At 52.7% G+C, this 20,779-nt stretch overlaps 3 protein-coding genes across 14 annotated transcripts; 1 reads left to right on the forward strand and 2 right to left on the reverse strand.

The window, feature by feature from the left end:
* Positions 1-3: 3 nt before the first annotated feature.
* Positions 4-7,171, reverse strand: CUNH16orf92 (chromosome unknown C16orf92 homolog). 2 transcript variants are annotated; one of them, XM_036226282.1, is made up of 3 exons: positions 2,938-7,171; positions 1,174-1,332; positions 4-1,085 (listed from the first exon to the last, which is right to left on the reverse strand). In XM_036226282.1, the coding sequence occupies exons 1-3, from the start codon at positions 2,945-2,947 to the stop codon at positions 994-996; spliced, it is 261 nt and encodes an 86-aa protein (XP_036082175.1). In that variant the 5' UTR covers positions 2,948-7,171; the 3' UTR covers positions 4-993. The 2 variants fall into 2 exon arrangements, with proteins under 2 accessions (XP_036082175.1, XP_016010614.1); XM_016155128.2 differs by having other exon boundaries at positions 1,644-7,171.
* DOC2A (double C2 domain alpha) lies at positions 6,820-12,253 on the forward strand. 4 transcript variants are annotated; one of them, XM_016155051.2, is made up of 12 exons: positions 6,820-6,934; positions 7,248-7,359; positions 7,966-8,246; positions 8,609-8,688; positions 8,914-8,988; positions 9,114-9,223; positions 10,749-10,875; positions 10,960-11,019; positions 11,094-11,257; positions 11,371-11,452; positions 11,545-11,641; positions 11,725-12,253. In XM_016155051.2, the coding sequence occupies exons 3-12, from the start codon at positions 7,979-7,981 to the stop codon at positions 11,868-11,870; spliced, it is 1,209 nt and encodes a 402-aa protein (XP_016010537.1). In that variant the 5' UTR covers positions 6,820-6,934; positions 7,248-7,359; positions 7,966-7,978; the 3' UTR covers positions 11,871-12,253. The 4 variants fall into 4 exon arrangements, with proteins under 4 accessions (XP_016010537.1, XP_016010535.1, XP_036082169.1 ...); XM_016155049.2 differs by having other exon boundaries at positions 10,749-11,019; positions 11,725-11,900; XM_036226276.1 differs by having other exon boundaries at positions 11,545-11,854.
* Positions 11,418-20,749, reverse strand: INO80E (INO80 complex subunit E). 8 transcript variants are annotated; one of them, XM_016155065.2, is made up of 8 exons: positions 20,466-20,749; positions 20,252-20,322; positions 19,987-20,039; positions 17,367-17,445; positions 17,159-17,270; positions 16,662-16,778; positions 13,450-13,542; positions 11,418-12,868 (listed from the first exon to the last, which is right to left on the reverse strand). In XM_016155065.2, exons 1-7 carry the CDS (start codon positions 20,544-20,546, stop codon positions 13,471-13,473), a joined length of 585 nt encoding a protein of 194 aa, XP_016010551.1. In that variant the 5' UTR covers positions 20,547-20,749; the 3' UTR covers positions 11,418-12,868; positions 13,450-13,470. The 8 variants fall into 8 exon arrangements, with proteins under 8 accessions (XP_016010551.1, XP_016010547.1, XP_036082171.1 ...); XM_036226281.1 differs by having other exon boundaries at positions 12,763-12,868; positions 20,252-20,361; XM_016155061.2 differs by lacking the exon at positions 13,450-13,542.
* Between the last annotated feature and the right edge of the window lie 30 nt (positions 20,750-20,779).

Below are 20,779 nucleotides of genomic sequence, written 5' to 3' on the forward strand. Positions count from 1 at the left end.
GGACTGACAGATGGACTCCGAAGGGGTGGGGACGGATCCCCCTCCGGGGCTGAGTGGCGGGACCAGGTGAAGTGGAAGGCAGGGCGAGGGGACCCTCTTCTCTCCACCGTGCTTGAGCTGAGGGTAGTGAACCCCTTCCTGCATACCCCCTTGGATCGCACCCGTGGAGCCCTGGAGAGTGAAGGGGAACCACTTTCCATCTGCTTAGGGCTTGAGGGCTGTGGGGAGACTGACAGACACTCAAGGAGACCAGGAGTCAAAGAATTGGGGGGAGGCTCTGCTGCCAAGGCCATCCCAGTCCCCCTGCTGCACACTCCTCTCAGTCCCCCACATCTGGGAGGAAGGGGAAAGCCTAACTAATCCCCATGGGCCTCCCTCAGTGCTGGTCGCCCCTACAGCCCCCCTCCAGGGGAGGGAGGCCAGCCTGCGGAATCTTAATTTATTTGCCCCAATTCAAATTAGTTTGTTGGGGTGGGGGGAGGGAAGTGGCTGCTATCCCCCAGCCTTCCCAGTGCTGAGCAATTCCTGATGCAGATGAGGGGGCATCTGGTCCCTTCCCCGTTAGGCTGCACATCTTGCCCTCGGGCCCTGGCATGTCCCTGGTGCTATAGACCTCTCAAGGCTTCCTCCAGTCTCGGGTCGGGGGACCCTGGGAGGTGCTTTACAGACCGCTAATAAAGATGATCTGCGTGAACGCCATCATGGCCCTCTTAGCCCAGTTCTTTGGGGCTGGGCAGGAGCTGAGATAGAAAATACAGATGACCACAGGACAGAGCAGGACCCCCTTTCTGGTCACTGAGTGGTCAAGGAAGAATAAAAAGCAAAGACCTTTATTCATCAGCAGGAGAGAAGGTGGGTCTGGGCACTCAGGGTGGCATCCAAGGCACCTAGGACCCTTTCTGGCAGCTCCTATGGGGTATGGAGATCAGAGGAGGAAAGCTACCTCTCCCAAGGGAGGCTGAGGTGGGTGGGGCTGGGGGTGGAGGGCAGGCCTTACATGTGTGTGCAGAACTGGAAAAGGAGGAAGAAGGCAGCCACTATCAGAGCACCCACCAGGATGTGATGGAAGAGCCTGGAGTTGGAACCTGCTAGACAAGGAGGGGGAGATGGGGACTCTGGACTCATCTCCAAGGCCCTGGTGAGGAGGAGGCCCCTTCTTAAGCTGGTTCATACCTGCGTTAGCAAAGCTGATGGGTTTCTCTCCAATGAACTGGGCCAGGGCCAGGATCTTGGCTTGGTCTGAGTCTGAGTAATCAAAGAAGTCAGGTCTGTCTATGAAGAGCGGAGACTGTGCTCCCAAGGCTGAGGCCTTGGCATTCTCCAGGCTGGGTGCTGGGGATCCAGAGCAAAGTCTATGACAAGAGCCAAGCAGACTTCTGCCCCCCACCCCAAGAGGCAGAGGCAGACCCAGGGCCCTGCCAGGCCACGGAGCCTTAGCTTGACTATGGACAGGCTTGAGTTTGTTCTAGGAACTTCTCACAGATCAGCCGAGCTCTCCACAAGAAGGCCCATTCTGGATGGGGAGGATGGAGAGAAGCGTGGAGAGCAAAGTGATGGAGGCTTGGCTTCCCAGCACCGAAAGGGGCACTGACCCTCTCCCCCCTTGCCTTCCTCCCTCCACTGCTCCCGGGGCCACTTCTCACCTGTTTCTATGGCCCCCAGCCCAACCAGCCACAGCCACAGCCACACCCACTGCCACAGCCTCATGACCCCTCCACTTCTGTGACAGGAGTGGGGGCGGGGAGGGGACGGCAGGGCTCTATGACGTCACAGCCTGGAGCCATTCTGATTACACACCGGAGTGAGGGGAGAAGAAGTGCTGGAGCTGGAACCTTTCTCCCCAGAGGGGCTAAAATCAGAAGGGGAGGGGTTGGGACCACAGAGCTTTTCTTTCATCCTTCGGACTGAAGAGCGGCAGCCCCAGGATTTAGAAACAGGAGAAACTTGGTGGAGCTAAAGAACACTGCATGTGTATAGAAGGCACAAGTTTTTTGGGGGGGAGAGGCAAGGCTAAACACCTTTAGCTATCCCTTAGATTAACTACAGGAGCATTTACTGGGCACTTATTACTATACTGAGTACATAGGTTGACTCACCAAACCATCACAATAACCCTATGAGGTAGGTACTATGGCCCTCGCTACACAGATGTAATGAAGCACAGATGGGCAAAGCAATACCAGCAACGCACACTTCCCAGGGGTGTGCATTTCCCTCCCTGAAGCTCCCCCTGGCCTTGCATCTCCAAATTCAGAGCACAAGGGTCTCCCCCATCTGAAAACCGCATCTCTTATTGCTGAGCTGAGGATGACCCTAGCGTTAGGAACCAGGAGAAATAACAGGATTTCCCCACTAGGTGGCAGCAGTGTCCATGCCGGCCAGCCCTCTTCTGGCCCCAGGGAGACACAGCTCCCCAACTCCAGGCTCTTCACCACCCTTTTCCCACAGGTTGCATCAGGTGCTGCAGGAGAAGGTATTGCCAGGGAATCCCAGACATGGGGGTTGTCAGAGAAAGCCCCTGGGCCCGTCTCTCAGGGCAGGTCTTTTGGTCATGCAAAGAGCTTTCACAGACTCCCCTCTCTGAGTGGGCTCCCCTCTTCCCCTGCTCAGAGCCATCCCATTTCACCTTTCTAGTCCCTAATTTCCTCTTATTGGTCACTCCCCATCAGCTACTTTCACTTCAAAGAGTTAGTTCCCCTATGATAGGCAGGAAGGCCTGTCTGTCACCTATGTGGCCCGCTTTACCCAAGCCCAAGGACACTTGAGGGTCTCCTGGTTTTACTACACAGATGCCTGGTCAGCACCCTCTGGCAGTCTCAGTTCCATGACTTCCCATGAGTCAGATGTGTCTGTAGTGTGTCCTCTGCCCTGCGGATGGAGGTTCCTTCCTCCACTGGATCCCACCCCTCATTTTACCTGCCTTCAGGGACTGCTCACCCATTCTCATCACAGCAACACTGCGAGGCACTTGCCATGGTCAGGTTCCTAAATAAGAAAAAATCCCAGAGAGAGAAAAAGGGAGAAAAGGAGGGGAACTAACTTCTTGGGGGCCTCCTCTGGGACTGGCTCATGTGGGCCTCTTCTCCCTATACTTGTCTTTTCTGAGAAAGAGAAAGTGAGTTACCCAAAGTCACAGGGGCAGCAAGGACTCAACCTGGTTTCTGGCTCTGGGCCAGGGCCCTGCCCCCAGCCTGGGGTGCAGTTGCTCTTGGGGTTTAGCTGGGGTTCAAAGCCCTTAGCCTTTGGAGTGGATTTTGCTGTTTCCTCAGTTGCCTCAAAAGAATACAGCCGCCCTCTCTACCAGAAAAAGCTCTTTTGACCCAAGCAGTGAGTTATCCACTTATTTATTCATCCAACTATTAAATAAATGTATTGAGCTCCTACTAAGTGCTGGGCTCCATTTGTGGCTTAAATAGAAATTGCCAGAGCCTGCTCTCTGCCTTTGGGGCCCACAAGGAAAGAACTCATGGATGCACATCATCAGAGTACAAACGAATAACCCCCAAAGGGCTGGCTACACTTGCTGTCTCTGCTCCTTCACCTTGAATGTATTTTTCAGCTCCTTCAGACCTGGTTTTGGCCTCACTATGCCACTGAAGCCACCTTTGCCAAGTCCACCAATGACCTCATAACTTGAAAACTGTAATGGTTACTTCTCTCTGATCATTCTGTCTTTCAGCATTCCGAGCTTGCCTCTATGCTCCAGAGCCATGCTCACCAATTTTCTTGAACCAGCTCAGTCTTGGACCTTCTCTTTTCTATCTATACTCCATCTCCCTAGGTGATCTCATCCAGTCTCATGGCTTTAAATATCATCTATATGCTGATGACTCACAAATGTATATTTCCAGCCCAGCCCTCTCCCCCGAGCTCCAGACTTCTCTACCCAACTTTCTGCTTCATGTCTCTGTATATCCAAAAACACCTTGAACTCAATAAACCCCAAATGATTCTCCTACCCCAAACCCACTCCTGCTTTCCATTGCAGCAAATGGTCTCATGGTCTCATGCCCTGCTCTACATGAAAGCCCAGGAATCATCTCAGATCCCTTCTTGTCTATCTCCTGACAAACCCATTACCAGAACCAGTATAAATCTCAAATCCATCCACTTTTCTTACCCCTCCAGTGCTACCCTGCTCTTTCAAGCCACCCAGCTTATTGAGACAGCCTATGAACTGGCTGATCTCTATTCACTCTTCCCCCAGTGAGAACAAACCAGAAAATGAAGATTCACTACTTAAAACCCTCCAATGGCCTGCCATGGCTCCTGTGTGAATTCTGGACTTCTTACCCTGACCTATAAGTCTCTCATCTGGCCCTGTCCACCTACCCTCCTCAGCTCTTCTCAGGCTCTCTCCTCCTCAGCATACTCCGGCTTTGGCACACACCTCTGCCTAGGACACTCTTGCCCCACATGTGACCTGGCTAACTCCTCATCTGCCAGGTCTCCGCTGAAATGACACCTGCTCTGGGAAAGGGCACCTGAGCTCCCATGCCTCGTGACCATCCCCAGTCACTGCATCAGTCTCACTGCATGAAACTTGTCTGTGTATTGTCTATCTCCCTACAAGGCTGTGAAGCCAGAGGTCATTGATTTTGGTCATAGTGGTAGCACCACAATATATAGTAGGTATTCAATAAATATTTATCGACTTAATGGATAGATGAAAAACCTTTCCACTTCTTGACAAACCAGGGCTCAACACTGTCCATTTTCCCCTACAACTGGCTTGAGCTCCAGCTCATTCTCACCTTCAGCAAGGCTCTCTGGGGGGTGCTGCTGGGCTTGAGCTAATAAGCCTCTTAAGATTGCAGTAGAAGGTGCAGGTCTCTAAGGCTCTGGTCCAGCTTGCCCATCTCCTCACTGCAGGTCATGTGTGCCCCTCGCCAAGCCCACCAGCTGTGGTCCTGGATGGCATCTCCTAGTCCTGTTTCCTTTCTTATTCTGGAGAGCCCTGAAGGAAACCTAATGGTTGATTTTACTTTAAAAATACATTCTTTTAAGGTAGTCTTTTGAATAGGTAACATATGCATAGGGTACAAAATTCAAAAGGTATGAAAAGATGTATGTTGAAAAATAACTCCTTTCCTGCCTTGCCCTGACTCACAGCTACCTCCTCAGAGGTCACTGTAGTTGCCACTTTCTTGTGCAGCCTTCCAGAAATAATTTATGTACAAATAAACAAACACATATAAACTCTTTTTCCCATTAAATGGCAGCATTCTATACATGCTGCTCTGCACCTTACTTTTTTCAGTTAATATGAGATTGTGAAGATGATTCTGTAGAAGTACATAAAGGACTTCTTTGTCATAGCTGTATACTATTTCATTATATACTATTTTCATTGCATCATAACTAATTGAATGGTGCCCTGCTCGTGGACATTTAGGTTGTTTCTGGTATTTCACCATTGCAAATAACCTTGAATTTCTATTATTTTGCTCATGGGCCAACATATCTATGGAATAAAATCCTAGACATGGCATTTCCGGCTCAAATAGGCTATGTATTTGTCATCTTGGTATCCACTCTCAAGACTGGCCTTGAAGAGGTGGTGTCCATTTACCCACAACATCAACATTAACAGATGCTTTGAATTTTATCATTTGATAGATGACAAGTGCTTTCTCAATGTAGTTTGACTTTTCACTTCTCTTTTTAAAATATGTATTTAAAAAGTACACATCACAATATATATCGGTTCAGTAGAGTTAAGTATACTCACATCGTTATGCGATGGCATATTTCTTACTTTTAAATCACAATATTTAGTGATGCTGACTTAGTACCAGGTCCACCTGGGGGTAGCCTCTGCTTCCTGGTGGTGGTGGTTAGGAGACAGAAATGTAAACAGGTGTCACTAGAGCTGAGCCTGAGATAGCTCTGAAAGCTAATGGCAGAAGGGAAATGCTCCAGGAAGGCTCCTAGAAAGAGGTGACTCAGAATGACCCCTGAAGGAAGGAAAGGTCCTCCAGGCAGAGGAACTTATGTGAGCAAATGTCCAGAGGTCTGAGAGATCCAGGTGTGTTCTAGGAACTGCAAGTAACATTCCTGAGAGCTAGTGCCATGAGCAGGGGTGATGAGTCAGGGCCTTGGACTGAAGGGCCTGGGAGGGCACCGTAAGGACTTTGTATCTGGGGGACCGCAAGTCTGGGGCCGAGGAGAGCAAAGATCAAAGCTAGCATTAGATTGAGAGATGGTAGGGTTCAGGTGAGAAAAGGCGGACTGCGGAGGAAAGATCGCAAGGCTCTGGGGCATTCTGATTGAAGCTCGACGTCCCGCCCCACCTCAGGGACAGAACTGGAGGGGAGGGGATGGGGCGAGGCAGGGTGGATTTCCAAAGAAGATGCCATCCCCGAGGGACACCAGCCCTTCTAGGGGCTGGGCTGGGTCACTAGTCGAGACCCCTGAATAGCCAAAGGGAGGAGGCGTGGAAAAGCCACAGTTTCGGACCTCTGTCTCCTCCCTCAGACTGTGAGGTTCCCCAACTGGACTCCCTGGTCAGCGACCGCGCTGGGATCAGACCTCCTTGCCCGTCTGCCCCTGGGTCGCTGCGGATCTCCACGCTCCACCCCACAGGCCCCGCCCCTACAGATAAGGGGAGGAGAGGGCCAGACGCCCTCTGCACACTATCTGGGGGGGGAGGGGCGTGTGGCAGCAAGGCAGTGTTGGGGGGGTGGGGTGGCGGGAGACCGAGCGCGAGAGAACAAGCCTGCGTCGTCATGGCAACTAAGCGTCCAGTCTTGGAGACCCAGAAGGGAAGGAAGGAGAAAGCGAGGGAGGGACACCATGGGCTAGGTGCGGGGGCAGGCGCGGGAGCCTGGTCTCCGGGGAAGAGTTGGGAAACACCAGGCAATTCTCACTCTCGGTTCCCGGTGGCGCAGGGAGCTCGTGCGTTTGCGAGTGTGTGTATGCGAAGTTGTCCGCGGTGAGTGTGTCAGCGCGTGTCTAGGTTGGTGCATGTGTGCATGTGTGCGAGTGTGCGCACGTGGGCACAGGAGTGTGGGCGGAAGTGCCCGTGCAAGATGCGGGTGCCAGCCCGCGTGCCCGTGTGTGCGTGCACTCGTGTGCGCCCCTAAGTGTGCCCGGGCGGGAGACGGCGGGAGAGTCCCGCCCCCTCCTCAGCCCCGGCCGCCCCTTTCCAACCCCCGCCGCCAGAGCCGGCTGCCTCCGCCCCTCCACCCCGCTCACCCCCTCCTCCCGCACTTTCTCCTGCTCTCCCTCCTTCTCCGCGCGCACAGCCGGACTCCGCGCTCTTCTCGCTGGCCACCCTGGGAATCGCTGGCCGCCACTGCCCAGCTGGCACCCGCTGTCCCCCCAACGCTTGGGCACCTGTTGGAGGCAGAGAGACAGGTGCAGGGGGCTGGGCCGCCGGGGGCGGGGGCGTGAGGGTGAGGGTGTATTAGCCTGCGTGTGCCTGCGGGGCGTGTGTGTGGGGGGTAGCTCTCCTGAGGCTGCAGTTTCTGGCTCCTCTGGAAAGCCAGGCTCAGAAGGCGGCATCTGAGGCGGGGGTCCCCAACTTGGGCTGCAGGGGTGGGGGACCAGGCAGCTGTGGGAAATGAATGTCTAGAGGGGTGGGTGACATCAGGACCAGACAAGCCTGGTGCAGAAGGATGGATGGGGTGGCTGCAGGGAGTAGGCAGGGCCCAGGGGCAGACGGAAGCCCAGAATGAGGGGCTGGGAAGATGACAAAGGGATAACAGAGGTAAGTAGGCAGGGTGAGGTGAAGCCAGGACCTGTCTGGGGGTAGTGGACTGGCAGCCCAAGCCCTGTGGAGCAAGGGTGAGGCTCTGGAGGGCCCAGGCCTCCTGCCTGCACAACAGCTGGCACAGGCAGATCTCTCTCTCTTGACACCAAGGGAGGCCACAGACCAGGGAGGTTGCCCCCTGGCCCTCAGCCAGCAGATGGTGGGTACAAGGAGTCGGTGGGCTCACACTCTTTCGAACCTCCCTCCCCCAGCCAGGGGTGCTGCATGAGGGGCCGCAGGGGTGATCGCATGACCATCAACATCCAGGAGCACATGGCCATCAACGTGTGCCCTGGGCCCATCCGGCCTATCCGCCAGATCTCTGACTACTTCCCCCGCCGGGGACCCGGACCTGAAGGGGGCGGCGGCAGGGGCTTTGGGGAGGCTGCTACTCATCTGGCCCCCCTGGCCCTGGCCTCCCCTGTAGCCCTCCTTGGGGCCACCACGCCCGAGGATGGAGCTGAGGTGGACAGCTATGACTCGGATGATGCCAGTGAGTGTGGGGGCTTGAAGGGCCCAGGGTGCTAATGGGACCTCTGGGCTTGTGGGAAGGGGAGGGGCCTGCTGGGTGTGCGTGTCGCGGGGAAGGCAGCAGGCACTGCCACCGCAGCTGCAGTCAGTGTGGAGATTATAGCTTCAACAAAGCTCAAAATTCAATATTTCTGCTGAGACACTCAACCACCCACACAGTCCCAGTTGCAGCCCAACTATGGACCCAGACGCACACTCACAGGCTATCAGACTCAGACACACGCTCATACCTTCACAGTCTGCACACACTGCCAGCCTGCCCACCCATCTCTCTCACACACTTGTCTTTACACACTGACACACCACCTCTTCCCTTTTCTCCAGCTACTCTGGGCACGCTGGAGTTTGACCTTCTCTATGACCAGGCTTCCTGCACTCTGCACTGTAGTATCCTCAGGGCCAAGGTGAGCACTCCTTACCTCCCGAGCCGAGCCTCAGTCCTGTTTGCCTCCCACCTGAGAGGGGTGGGTTTACATCCTCCCTTCCCTTTGCCCTCTGGACCCCTACTCCCCTCTCTACCCCCATCCCCAGTACCCTTTTTTTGCTGCTCTCCACATTCCAAGGATCCACTCTGCAGGGGGGAGAGAGAGCTGGGAACTCATAGCCCTCTTCCCTACACCCCTCTCCAGGGCCTCAAGCCCATGGATTTCAATGGCCTGGCTGACCCCTATGTCAAGCTGCACCTGCTGCCTGGAGCCTGCAAGGTTAACAGCTTCCTCTCTCCCCCAGCTTGATGCAACTTGTGGGTCTGTCTCCAACCTTCTCTTGCTTTCAGCCTCTGTGGGTCTATGGGGCGTGTATTGAGAACACTTTTGTCCCGATACCTCAGGCCAATAAGCTAAAAACTAAGACTCAGAGAAACACGCTGAATCCCGTGTGGAACGAGGACCTGATGTACAGTGGAATCACAGATGACGACATCACTCACAAGGTGCTCAGGTGAGGGACCCATGCTCCCTGCAACCAAGGATTCCAGCTCAGTGCCTCCTCTGGGACAGTTGTCATTGGAACCTCCTTTGGTTGGTCTACCTTCCTTTAAGCTCCTCTTAGGTGTTCGAGAACAATCCGTAGCTCCCTGTCCCCTTTGGCAGCAGGCCAAAATATTTTCCTGTCATTCCTGCTCCCAAAATATCTCCTATAGTTCCTCCAGCAGAGGTCTGCCTTCTTCCAGCTGGTCCGGTTCATTACTCCTGATCTTTGCCCATTGTCTCTTCTACCTGGAAAGTGCTCCCAGCTTTCTTTCTGCCACCCTAAATTCCACTAATCACTTGAGGCTCTGCCTCCTAAAAGATTTCCCTGGTCACTGATACCCCTTCTCAGAGTCCCTGACTTAAGTCAGATCTTCATAGAAGTCTGCCCATTCTGTTGCCTATGTCCCCCTAACATCTCTAAAGAGTGGAGTCTTAAGGGGCAGGAAATTTGCTCCATCCTTGCAGGAGGTAGAGCTGTGGGGAGAGTAGTCCCTGGTGGGAAGTGAAGGGCAGCAAAACTAGGCCCCTGAGAGAATTTCTTTGTTCAAGAGTTTGATCAGGGCAGGGGCATGGTCAGGGCTGTTTTAGAGAGATCACCTTGATGTTGGGTGTAGGGTGGGCTGGAGGGGAGGACAGAGGCAGAAACCAGGAAGTCCGGCCCCATATTTCAGAGGCTAGAGAATGAGGCTTCACTCACTGAGTGCTCAATGGTGCCCAGCCGTGGGCTATGCATTTTTACATTTCTTCATTTCACTTGATCTTCATAATAGCTTTAGGTAATCATTATCTCCATTTTATAGATAAGAATTGAGACTTAAGGGAGGTTTACTTGCCCAAGGTCACACAGTTGCTAGTAAGTGGCAGAGCTGGGAATTGAACACTCTTACGTGACACAGCTATTTAAGAGTGTCACAGCAGTAGGAAGTGCAGGGGGCGGCAAAAGAGGATGATTACAAGTAAAAGCAATCATTTCTTAATCTCTGGGCTCATGAGTCTCTCCCAGGCTGGCTCCCTGCCTCAAGCAGAAGAGGACAGGAGTTCCAGAGGAGGTATGGACTCCTTGTCTGACTGCCCAGGGCTCAAGTCCCTTCTAGATCTTACATCCCAAATCTGTGATCCGCATCCACCAATGTACACCCTCTGCAAATTCAGTTGGATCCTGTCCCCAGGCCCTGAATGGAGGCAGGAACAGGGAGGGTCCCCGAGATTTGTGAGGGCTTCCTAAAGTAGCTGAGCAGGTCCTGATGGACCAGGGATAACCAGGGCAGCTGCAAAGGGGCTGAGGAACAGGGCAAATCAAAGTGTCCTTCTAAGGCATCAAGCCTGGTGCTCACCACATAACCTGTGAGACAGCCCATTTTACAGGTGAGCTGGATTCAGGGCAGAGCTGGGACCAGCCTCAGGTGCTCAGGGTTCCATCAGAGGTTCTTTCTCCCACACTGGGGTGGGGCTCAGGGATCCCAGGGGGCCCTGACCTTGCAGTTCCCTGCCAGGATCTCCGTGTGTGATGAGGACAAGCTGAGCCACAACGAGTTCATCGGGGAGATCCGCATACCTCTCCGCCGCCTCAAGCCTTCCCAGAAGAAGCATTTTAATATCTGCCTCGAGCGCCAGGTCCCGGTCCGTGTGGGGAAGAAGGGTACCGAGGGGAGAGGGCCCTGGGGAGGCCAGGTTTCCAGAACCTTCTCTTTGCCCCTCCCCCAGCTGGCTTCACCCTCTTCCATGTCGGCAGCATTGAGGGGCATCTCCTGTTACCTGAAGGAGGTGAGACACCTCAAGGGACCAGTCTGGGCAGGAAGTGGTGAGGATGCATGCTGACCTTTGTGTCTGCCCTGAAGCTGGAGCAGGCGGAGCAGGGGCCTGGGCTGCTGGAGGAGCGTGGGCGCATCCTGCTGAACCTCAGCTACAGCTCGCTGCGCCGGGGGCTGCTAGTGGGCATCGTGCGCTGTGCCCACCTAGCTGCCATGGATGTCAATGGCTACTCTGACCCCTATGTCAAAACGTGAGCTCTCGCCCTGCCCCGATGCCCCCCTCCCAGGGACCCTGCCCTATCCTCCTTCAGCCAGCTTTTCCCTGCCCACCGCACTCCCCCACCCCACCCCACCTCCTTGGCAGGTACCTGAGGCCTGACGTAGATAAGAAATCCAAGCATAAAACAGGTGTAAAGAAGAAGACCCTCAACCCGGAATTTAATGAGGTAAACATGGCAAGAACCATAAATTGAGGGACAGCGGGGCTTGGGGGCTGGGGGGCAGTGCCTCATGGAAGGTGAGGCTTGCCCTGTCCCAGGAGTTCTTCTATGAGATGGAGCTCTCCGCTCTGGCCACCAAGACTCTGGAAGTCACAGTCTGGGACTACGACATTGGCAAATCCAACGACTTCATTGGTGAGGGAGAAGCCCGCTGGGTGGCGCTGATGGAGGGTACACTGGCAGTGAGTTGGGCCCTGATTTTGCCTACTGCTCCCCAGGTGGTGTTTCCCTGGGGCCAGGTGCCCGGGGAGAGGCCCGAAAGCACTGGGGCGACTGTCTGCAGCAGCCAGACACAGCCCTGGAGCGCTGGCACACCCTGACCAGTGAGCTGCCCCCTGCAGCTGGGGCTCTGCCCTCGGCCTGAATAGGGACAACAGTGGCTCATCACAGGTCCCCCGGGGCCGGGTCCAGTACCTGACATTCGCATGAGTGTGTTGCACGTTTACACGGGGCGGATGCCCCGCCCCGCCCTGCACTACCTGTCTTATTTTGTGAGAGTTTCTGTGACTGTGGGTCTGTCTTGTGAGGGACTGTGGAGATTTATATTCACATATGCAAACTTCCTCTTGCCTGACTCGCTACATGCAAATATGCAAACCACCTATCCTGTGCACACCTGCAGGGGGAGTCCTACCAGCGCCCCCTCCCCACCAAGGCTCCCCAGCTGCTGCTCCTCCCCTGCCTATCCAGGCTGCCCCGTCCCCTCCACTCACAGGGAGGAGGTCGGATTAGGGGAGTTTTGAGGAGTTTCCAAACAGGAAAAGGATAAAAAAACAAAGAGCCACTCCTTTAATACAGAATCTTCGTTTAAAAACAGAAACACCTAGCCCTGTACAGCTGCCCTTTTAAATAGAGGGGTGGGAGGTCGGCACTGCAGGGTCTCTGCCTCTCTGAGAGGTGATAGATGCTCCCACCACTCATTTAAATAACTGTCCCCTGGATGGGGCTGGGATGTGAGGGCAGGCCCCTGCCCTCCCTGGTGAGGGGCCCACCTTCCAGGGGATATTTGTGCATGTTTACGCCTTTTCTGATTTTGTCAGTGGCCGCAGCATGGCAACTGGGCATTAATAAACGTCTCTGCGGAAGCTGGGAGCTCATGTGTGCTGACACGGGACGCTGGGCAGGGGTTGGGCAGAAGGGTCACTCTGGGATGTCGATCACCAGGTCATCATCCCCATCCAGGGCATCATCCCCGCTGCCTGCATCGCTGAACATCTGCCGAGGAACTGCGCTCAGGATCGTGGGTGGGGGCATCTTAGGGGGGGGCAGTGGGGCCAGGGCTGCCCCCACCCCAGCCCCTGAACCCCGGCCAGGGAAGGTCAGCGGCCCTCCCACAGGGCAGTCGGGGGGTCCCACCGACATCTGTAGCGGGGTGGAGGGGGAAGGAAAGAAACACAGGGAGGGCTTGTCAGGGAGGACTGAGACCTGCAGGAGGGTAGCACTGCCCCTTAAGGCAGTTCTTGGGGATGGGGAGGGGGCAAAGGCTCATTCACGGGGTAGTGGACACAGGTGGGCCAGCCACGCTGGATTCAGGTGGCTAGCCCCACCTCGGTCTCTTGAGTCTCAAACCAGTAAGTGCATGGGGGTGAGGGGCAGTGATGGAGGCGATGATGAGGGTGGTGTGGGTGGGTGGGTGGGGGACGCTTACAGGAAACCAGGAGGGAAAGGCTGGGCCCTGCACTCACCAGGGAGGCACTTTGGCAGATCACGTGACGGCAGTTAGGGACAGTCAGCCTGGAGTGCCTGCCTGCCCGCCTCTGGGTGTCTCAGATACCACTTGCCACTACTGGCCTCCTCTCCCTCCTACTGTGGGACTCACTGGTTCAGTGGAGGGAGTCCTAGGTCTTCACCCCCCGCCATGTGAGGCTTCTTATATCTGGGATGGGCCCCTCCTTGGGATCCCCACAGCCACTGGCCAAGGCCAGGCCCTCCTCTCAGCTCACCTGGACTACGGTACCAGCCTCCTAACTGGACTCCCTGCCTTCAGCCTCTCCCAGATCCAGCTCCTCCTCCACACTGCAGCCAGAGTGAGCTCTCTAAAACACAAACCTAAGCGTGTCATTCCTCCACTTGAGGGCCTCAGGCTCCTTGCTGCTTTTGGGACAGGCAGTGATGCGTGCCTGAGAACAGGCGAGTCCCTCCACCTGAAATATCCTTTTCTATTTGTCCAAAGCCCTGCTTTGTCCTCTGAGGCTGGGAAGTGGCCTCTCTCCTGCCCAAACCTCCAGCCCCACCCCTGCCACGTCCTTACAAACCTCCCTAGAGAGAGCTCTCTCTGTGGGCCTCATGTTTTGCCTGTGGGCACAAACGGAACCCTTACTAATGGTAATTTTCATTAGTGATCTCTGATTGCTCTGACCACTCTGGGAGGAGATCATGGGTCAGAGGAGAAAACTGAGCCTGCCAGGTCCCCACAGGGCAGTGTCCAATCTGGCCCTCGGTGGGGCTGGCGGGAAACACCTGTGTGTGGTCTTCAGAGTGGCCCTTCTGATTGCTTTCACCCATTTGGCCCTTATGGGCTACTTGCTGCTTCTCAAGGAGCCCCCACCCTCACTGCTGTTCCTCTGGGTCGGCACCTCTGGGTACAGCAGTCTGCCAGGACTGATGACAGACAGGACGCCCAGTTCTGAACAGCACCTTTGCACTCAGTACCAGGCACCCATGTGTACACATAGGAGCAGACACACATGCATAACTGAAAAGGACAGTGGGATAAGACTGTCCCCATCCTCTGGCAACTACCTCTTGATACCCACCCTAGCCCGCATGTCCTAACCTTGTGTGGATGTACTCAATGGCCCCCTCAGGTGACCAAAAGCAGCTAATGTTTACCTATGGCTTACTAGGAACCAGGCACTGGGCTAAGTGTTTTCTCTCCTTTAACTCATTTTATCTCACAGTGATCCCATGAACAAAGAAAGCTGAGGCTCAGAGTTAAACGACAAGCCCAAGGTCACGCGTAAGAGTTAAGTCTACTTAGGCCCAGGCTCTTCACTGAGCTGCTGCAGTCTCACAGCTTTCCTTCCTCTCCTCAGACTTGCTACCTCCCATCTCCTCACACCAAAGTCACCCAGAAACTTCAATGACCCCCTACTCCCTTTACAGCTCCTCCTGACTGAGTGTCAAGGTCTTCCATGATCCCAATGTCTTTCTTTTCAATGTCGTCTTTTTTTTTTTTTTCTTTTTTAAACCTATAGCACCTGGTCTGCCTAGGTGGTCTCCCTTCAAGTACTAATCCAAGCTTCTGAGATCAGATGGGATTAGGCACGTTCAGGGTGGTATGGCCATACACAGTTCTGCCTTATCACACTCCTGCTCCAGCCCAAAGGGCACTTTTGCCTCAGCCTGGAATATCCAAATCTCACTTATCCTGGGCTCAAATGTTACATCTTCTTTGAGTCCTTCCCTGGTTTAGCCCCTTCTCCAAAGACAGCAGTTGATTTCGGCCTCTCCTCCAACCAACATTTTCTCTCCTGTATGTCTAGAACTTAGCTCCCTGATACTCTACTTTCGGACCACGTCTCAGAAAGCCTCAAACTGCCATGACCATGCCACACCTCACCTTTACCCATCTGCTCCAGGCTTCACTGATGCTTGCCATCTCCACCATCCTACTCTACAGGCCAGAAGCAAAAACCTTGCTAAGCAGAGAAAAGGGTCAGTATATCACCCATTACCTATCCATTTTTCAGGCTTAAGGGCCAAGGTCACACAGGGAGTAAGTGGCAGAGCCAGGATATGATCCCAGCCCCCCATTTCACTTCTGGCTCAGGCCTTAAGTCTATAGTCCACCCAACTTGAGAGCTGTCCACTTCAATCCCTATTCCATTGTGATTCAGAGCCAGAAGGGCATTGTGCCTTCTGTGTCTTCATCTCTCAACTTTGAAGTACACACTCCATGAGCCCCAAGCTTATGTTATCCAGTTGTCTTGCTGGCATTTCCAGACAGCATCTCATCATCCCAAAAGCAAAGTCCTCACCTTATCCCCCAAACCTGGTCCTCCCAGTCCTCACTTCAGTTGCTCAGGCCAAAAACCCTGGAGTCATCTTTGACTTCTCTTCTTTCTCGCAGCCGACACTGGTCTTCCTGTGGCTCATTCTTCACTTTTCATCCTCAACTGCTACTTGGTTTACTGCAGTAGCCTTCTCTGTGGTCTCCCTACTTTCGTCTTGACCCAACAGCAATTTTGTTAAAATGTAAATCAGATCAGATTTCCTAATCTCTCCAACAACTCCTCTATTCATTCATAGTACAAGCCAAGGCCTTTACCACACCTATAAGGTCCTATGCATTCCTGCCCTTCAGTTGCTTCTCTGACCGCCTCTATGATCATTCTTTCCCTCTCATTTTCCTCCAGTCACAATGGCCTCCTCCTCCTCGAACAAGCCAACTTCCCCTTCCCCCAGCCTGGGCCTTTGCACTGGCTGTTCTTTCTGACTGAAACGCTTCCCCAGAGAGCCACATGGCTTGCTCCTATTTCCTTTAAGTCTCTGACCAAATAACATCCCAGACCACCCAACCAAAAGAATAGGCACCCATCCAGTCTGATGCTTCTCATCATCTCTACCTGACTCCATTTTTCTGCATTGGTACTATTTATCTATTTATTTTCTGCCTATCTTGCTAGAACGTGAGCTCCACGAAGGCAAAGATTTGTCTGTTCTGTTCACTACCGCAGTTGCAGCACCTAGGACAGTGCCTGGTACATAGCAGACATTCTATAAACACTTGCTGATTACATGTAGTTTGATCACTTACTTTACAGATACTGAAACTGAGACCGAGAGGGTCAAAGAGCCCTGTCTGAGGTCCTGTGGTTTCAGCTGGTGAAGCTTTGACTTGATTCTAGATTCCACAGATCCACCCCTCATCTCGAACTGCCTGGCATCACAGAACATCTGTGAAAATGATCCTGGCCTGACAGCCACACTGTAGCAGTGTACAGGCAGGCTCATAGGTGTCTTCACTCTGAGCCCCCCAAGGCTGGTCCTGTCCCTGATTTATCTCCACATAAAACCTGTGAGCCAAGACTTCTCTGACCCAACCCTCAGTATCTAGACCTGCGCTGAGCCCCCAGCCCCTGTCTTGAACCTCCCTCAAATGGCTGTCCTCCTGCCATTTTGGCCCCTCCCTAACGTCCCCAAATCAGGGTACCTTGAGTTTCCGGGGCAGGCGGGGCCGTTTCTCCCGCTTGGGCCTCAGGGGGCTGGGCTCGGGCAGCTGCAGGGCCAGGTAGTCAGAAGGGAATGGGGGGTAGGGAGGGGAAGCCAGCTGCAGGCAGGAGTGGTGGGATGGAGATGGGAAATGAAACGGATGGGTGGGAGGTCAAGGGAAGAAGTGCAAATAGGAGGAAGAATGGAAAAACAAGAGATGGTGATGAGTGTAGCTTCTGAGAACAGAAGGGGTGGGACAGCAGCAGGACTTTGTCCTGGGGTCTGCTCTCCTCAGTCAATCCGTCCCCCATTCCTACACCAGAGGAACTGGGTAGCCCCAACTCACACCCCTCCAAGGGATGGTGGCTGGTCACACCCAGAATGTTGTCCCCATTGCCGGGCCGGCTTCACTCTGAGGCCTGGCCCCTCTGCCCGAATGATGGCCACCTTATTCCCAGGCATCTTTATTACCACTTCCCACCCTTTACCCCAACTCACCGAGCTCAGGTATGGGGAGGGGGCCCCGGAGGCCTGAAGGGGAAACCCTGTTGAAGGAGGCAGGGAGAGGCTGGAAGGGGAGGGGGTGCCCCCAAGCGGAGGGCTTCTCTTCCTGGAAAAAGGACAGAAGAGGTCAGACGCAGCAGCTAGGAGGCCCAGGTGCCCCTTTATCCCTCATCCCCAGAGAAGAATGATGTCTTCTTCTCACCTCTTGGAGGATGGTGTGTCCGACAACTTGGGTGTCCCCTCTGTCTCGCTGTTATCTGAAGATGCAGTGGCATCTGAGTCTGTGATAGGGAAAGGTTGGTCAGTAAAGGGTGGGGTGTGGTGTTCTTGTCTACCTCAGGGATATACTCTCAACTCTGAAAGAGCTCCAGGGAATCTGACTCCCTATCTGGCATGCACATGCTATTCTGGGGAATGATAAGCCAGAATGTCCTTTACAATAAACTTCCTGCCTAGCCTCCTCCATGGTAAGACATTTGCCAAGCACTTACTACTTGCCAGGCTCTGAATGGACACTTTCCTTGTCTTCATAACCATACAGGTAGGAAGGTGAGGCCCTCATCTCCACTTTCCAGATGAGGTCACTGAGGCTGAGAGTAAGGTGTGGGGCTGGACCTGAAATCAAATCTCCGACTCCTTGACCATTTTACAACACTCCCTCCTTCTTCAGTTCTAAGCTGCGTTTGGCTCCTGCCTCTGCTCTACTCCCTTTATCCAAGGTCCTATTAATCTACCCTTCAAATCTCTCCTACCTGTATCTACTACCCCCCATTGCAAATGCCACAAGGTCAAACCACAACTATGTCAAAATCAACTAAGCAGTCTCACCTCTCTTGTAACTCCAGAATGACCTAAAACATAAACCTGATCATAACCTTCCTGATGATGTCCTCCATGGCCTGTGAGCATTCAAAATGCTTCTCAATGTGGCCTCAACCTTTGTGGTCTTCTAAACTGTACTGATCACATCATGCCAATCAATTTCCTCAAAAAGGAAATCTATTTCTCAGATCTGCCTCCACCTAGTAAGCCCATCACTCATTTAACAAATAACTGCAACATGTGATATATGTATGCCCTTCTCAGTTTTTCAGCTCAGATTCTTTAAGCAGCAAATGAACATAAACATCTAATCACTGTGTTGTACACCTGAAACTAATAAATATTGTGCATCAACTATAACTGAAAAAGAAAAACGAAGCGAATTAAATGCCACCTAAGAAGTCTTCCAGAATCTTTCAGGCCCAGTTAATTGCTGGCTCTTCCATAACTTTCTCTCATTTGTCATGGCTCCCCTTACACTGTGCTAAACAGTATCATGTGTGGGTGTCTCCCTGACCAGACTGTGGGCTTCTCCGGGATACAAGTGGTAGTTTACATTGCTGGCTCTTGCTCCTCAGATTTATCCCACTCTGGACATAAATATGTTGGTTCTCTCATGCCTCCTATCCTGAAGTCCCCTTTGAGCAGAAGTTAATTTGAGACCTCATGGAAGGAAGAGGCAGGCAATGATAAGCCAGAATAAAAGCCAAACATTTTGCCATGACCGACATGAGCTGGCTCCTTTCCTATTTTTCTGACCTCATCTATCATCTACCTGTCTTCCTATAATACATAAATAGGTATTGTGCATTCCAATAAAACATTATTTACAAAAACAAGCAACCTGGCTAGCTGACCCTGCTTTAGATAAATGTTTAAAGGTGCCACAGAGAGTGATGACTGTATGTAACATGGCTTATAAGGGCCCCCACCTTGGAACAGGTGCACAGATGCCAATCTTAGGGCTTTTTCAAACTGTGGGTCTCAAACTCACTAGTAGGTCATGAAGTAAACGCATTGTTTTGCAACCAGAAGAAAGCAGCCTAATAAGTATAAGAAAAAGTTGTGTATAATGGTCTTAACATTTTGTTAAGTTTTGTTTTATAAGTATGTAAACGGGGAATTGGTCACAATGTAAAACATACTGATTGTAAATAGTGCTCAAAAAAAGTGTGAAAACACTGCTTTATAAAGCCTTTCTGTTCTTCAGACAACCTGGTCTGTTCTTGCCTTGGAGTATCTGCATCTGTTATTCCCTCGGCCTGGAAATCTCTCACTCGTTATCTTCAGCTCTTCTCATCTAGGTCTCGGCTCAAACACTATCCCTGAAAATGGCCTTTCTTGAGCATTCTATTGAGACATTGCCTGCCATCTACTTTTGTATGGTCTGTAAACTAAGAATGGCTTTTACATTTTTAAATGGTTGAGAAAAAAAAAATCAAAAGAAAAATATTTCATGACATGTGGAAATTACATGAAATTCAAATTTCGGTGTCCAAAATAAAGTTTTATTTAGACACAGCCATATTAATTTATTTACATATTACCTGTGGCTGCTTCTTAATTACAACAGTAGAACTGAGTAGTTGTGACAGACTGCATGTTCTTCAAAACCTAATGTATTTGTTATCTGCCCCCTTACAGAAGTTTGTAAACCTCTGCTCTATTCCAAGCACTATCATATAACCCTGATTTTATTCCTTTTAAATTTGAAAGTCTAACGTCTTGCTTACTTATTACTGCCCCCCCTCACTGAATACGAAAAGACTTTGTGCACCTTGGTTACCACTGTATCCTCTGAGCAAAACACAGTGCCTGAACACACAGTATATGTTCAATAAATACTTGAGTGAATAAACAGTAGAGGTGGAGGGTAAGCAACTAGGCTTGAGAATCATTGGAAACTGTATTAGCCTCCACAGTCTAAAAGGAGGGGCCCAGGAAGCTTGCTTAAGTGCCAGGAACCATGTCCTCTACCAATTTTTCATGACCTTGCTCACCAGAAGAGTCTTCATCCACATTTTCGTACTGCAGAAGTCGGTCTAGGAGGAAACTGAGAACAAAAGGGAAATAGGAGCGTTTATCTCCACCTCATCAATGTTCTCCTGGGCCCTTGTCCCTTCTAGCTGGCCTGCTGGATCCTCACAACAGCCCTCAAACAGGCACATGCATTTGTGGCCCCATTACAGGATGGGGTCCGAATGTATCCACAGGAGCCACATCACCCGCAGGCCTCCCTTCTCTCCCCGGAGCATCATGTCTCACCTTTTGTCCCGGGACACCTTCAGCAATTTCCTCTGTGCCTTCCTTAGTTCCTCCTGGAAGCACTCGTGCTCCTGTACCACAGTCAAGGTGCGCGCTGAACGTAAAGGAGCCTGGAACCCGGCGACAGCTCGCCCCAACTCCTTTTACCCGTGGGTAAACAGGTTCTACCAGCGCCAGGCCTCACCCCAGACAACCTCCCTACCCCAACACTCACATAGATGAGGAACTTGAGTTTCCGCTTCAGATTCCGGTATTTTTTCTTGTAGTCCACTTCACTGTCCGCCGGCCCGTTCATGACTGGCCCCGGGAGCAGCGCACCACACTAGTCAGGCGTTCCAGATACCCCAAGCCAACCCAGCCCGGCCTCTCACGCCTCCACTTCCGGAGACTGGGTAAGGCTGGCCGCTGGGACTACAACTCCCGGCGTACCTCGCGCCCAGGGATCGCAACCATACTGGCGGTCCTCTCCGGGAACACCGAGAAAGGAACGTTGCTTCGAGAAGTTGCGCTGAAGATGGCGTCGCAGCG

This window comes from Rousettus aegyptiacus, unplaced genomic scaffold (assembly GCF_014176215.1).
Source record: "Rousettus aegyptiacus isolate mRouAeg1 unplaced genomic scaffold, mRouAeg1.p scaffold_m13_p_8, whole genome shotgun sequence".
In the NCBI taxonomy this organism is placed as follows: Eukaryota; Metazoa; Chordata; class Mammalia; order Chiroptera; family Pteropodidae; genus Rousettus; species Rousettus aegyptiacus.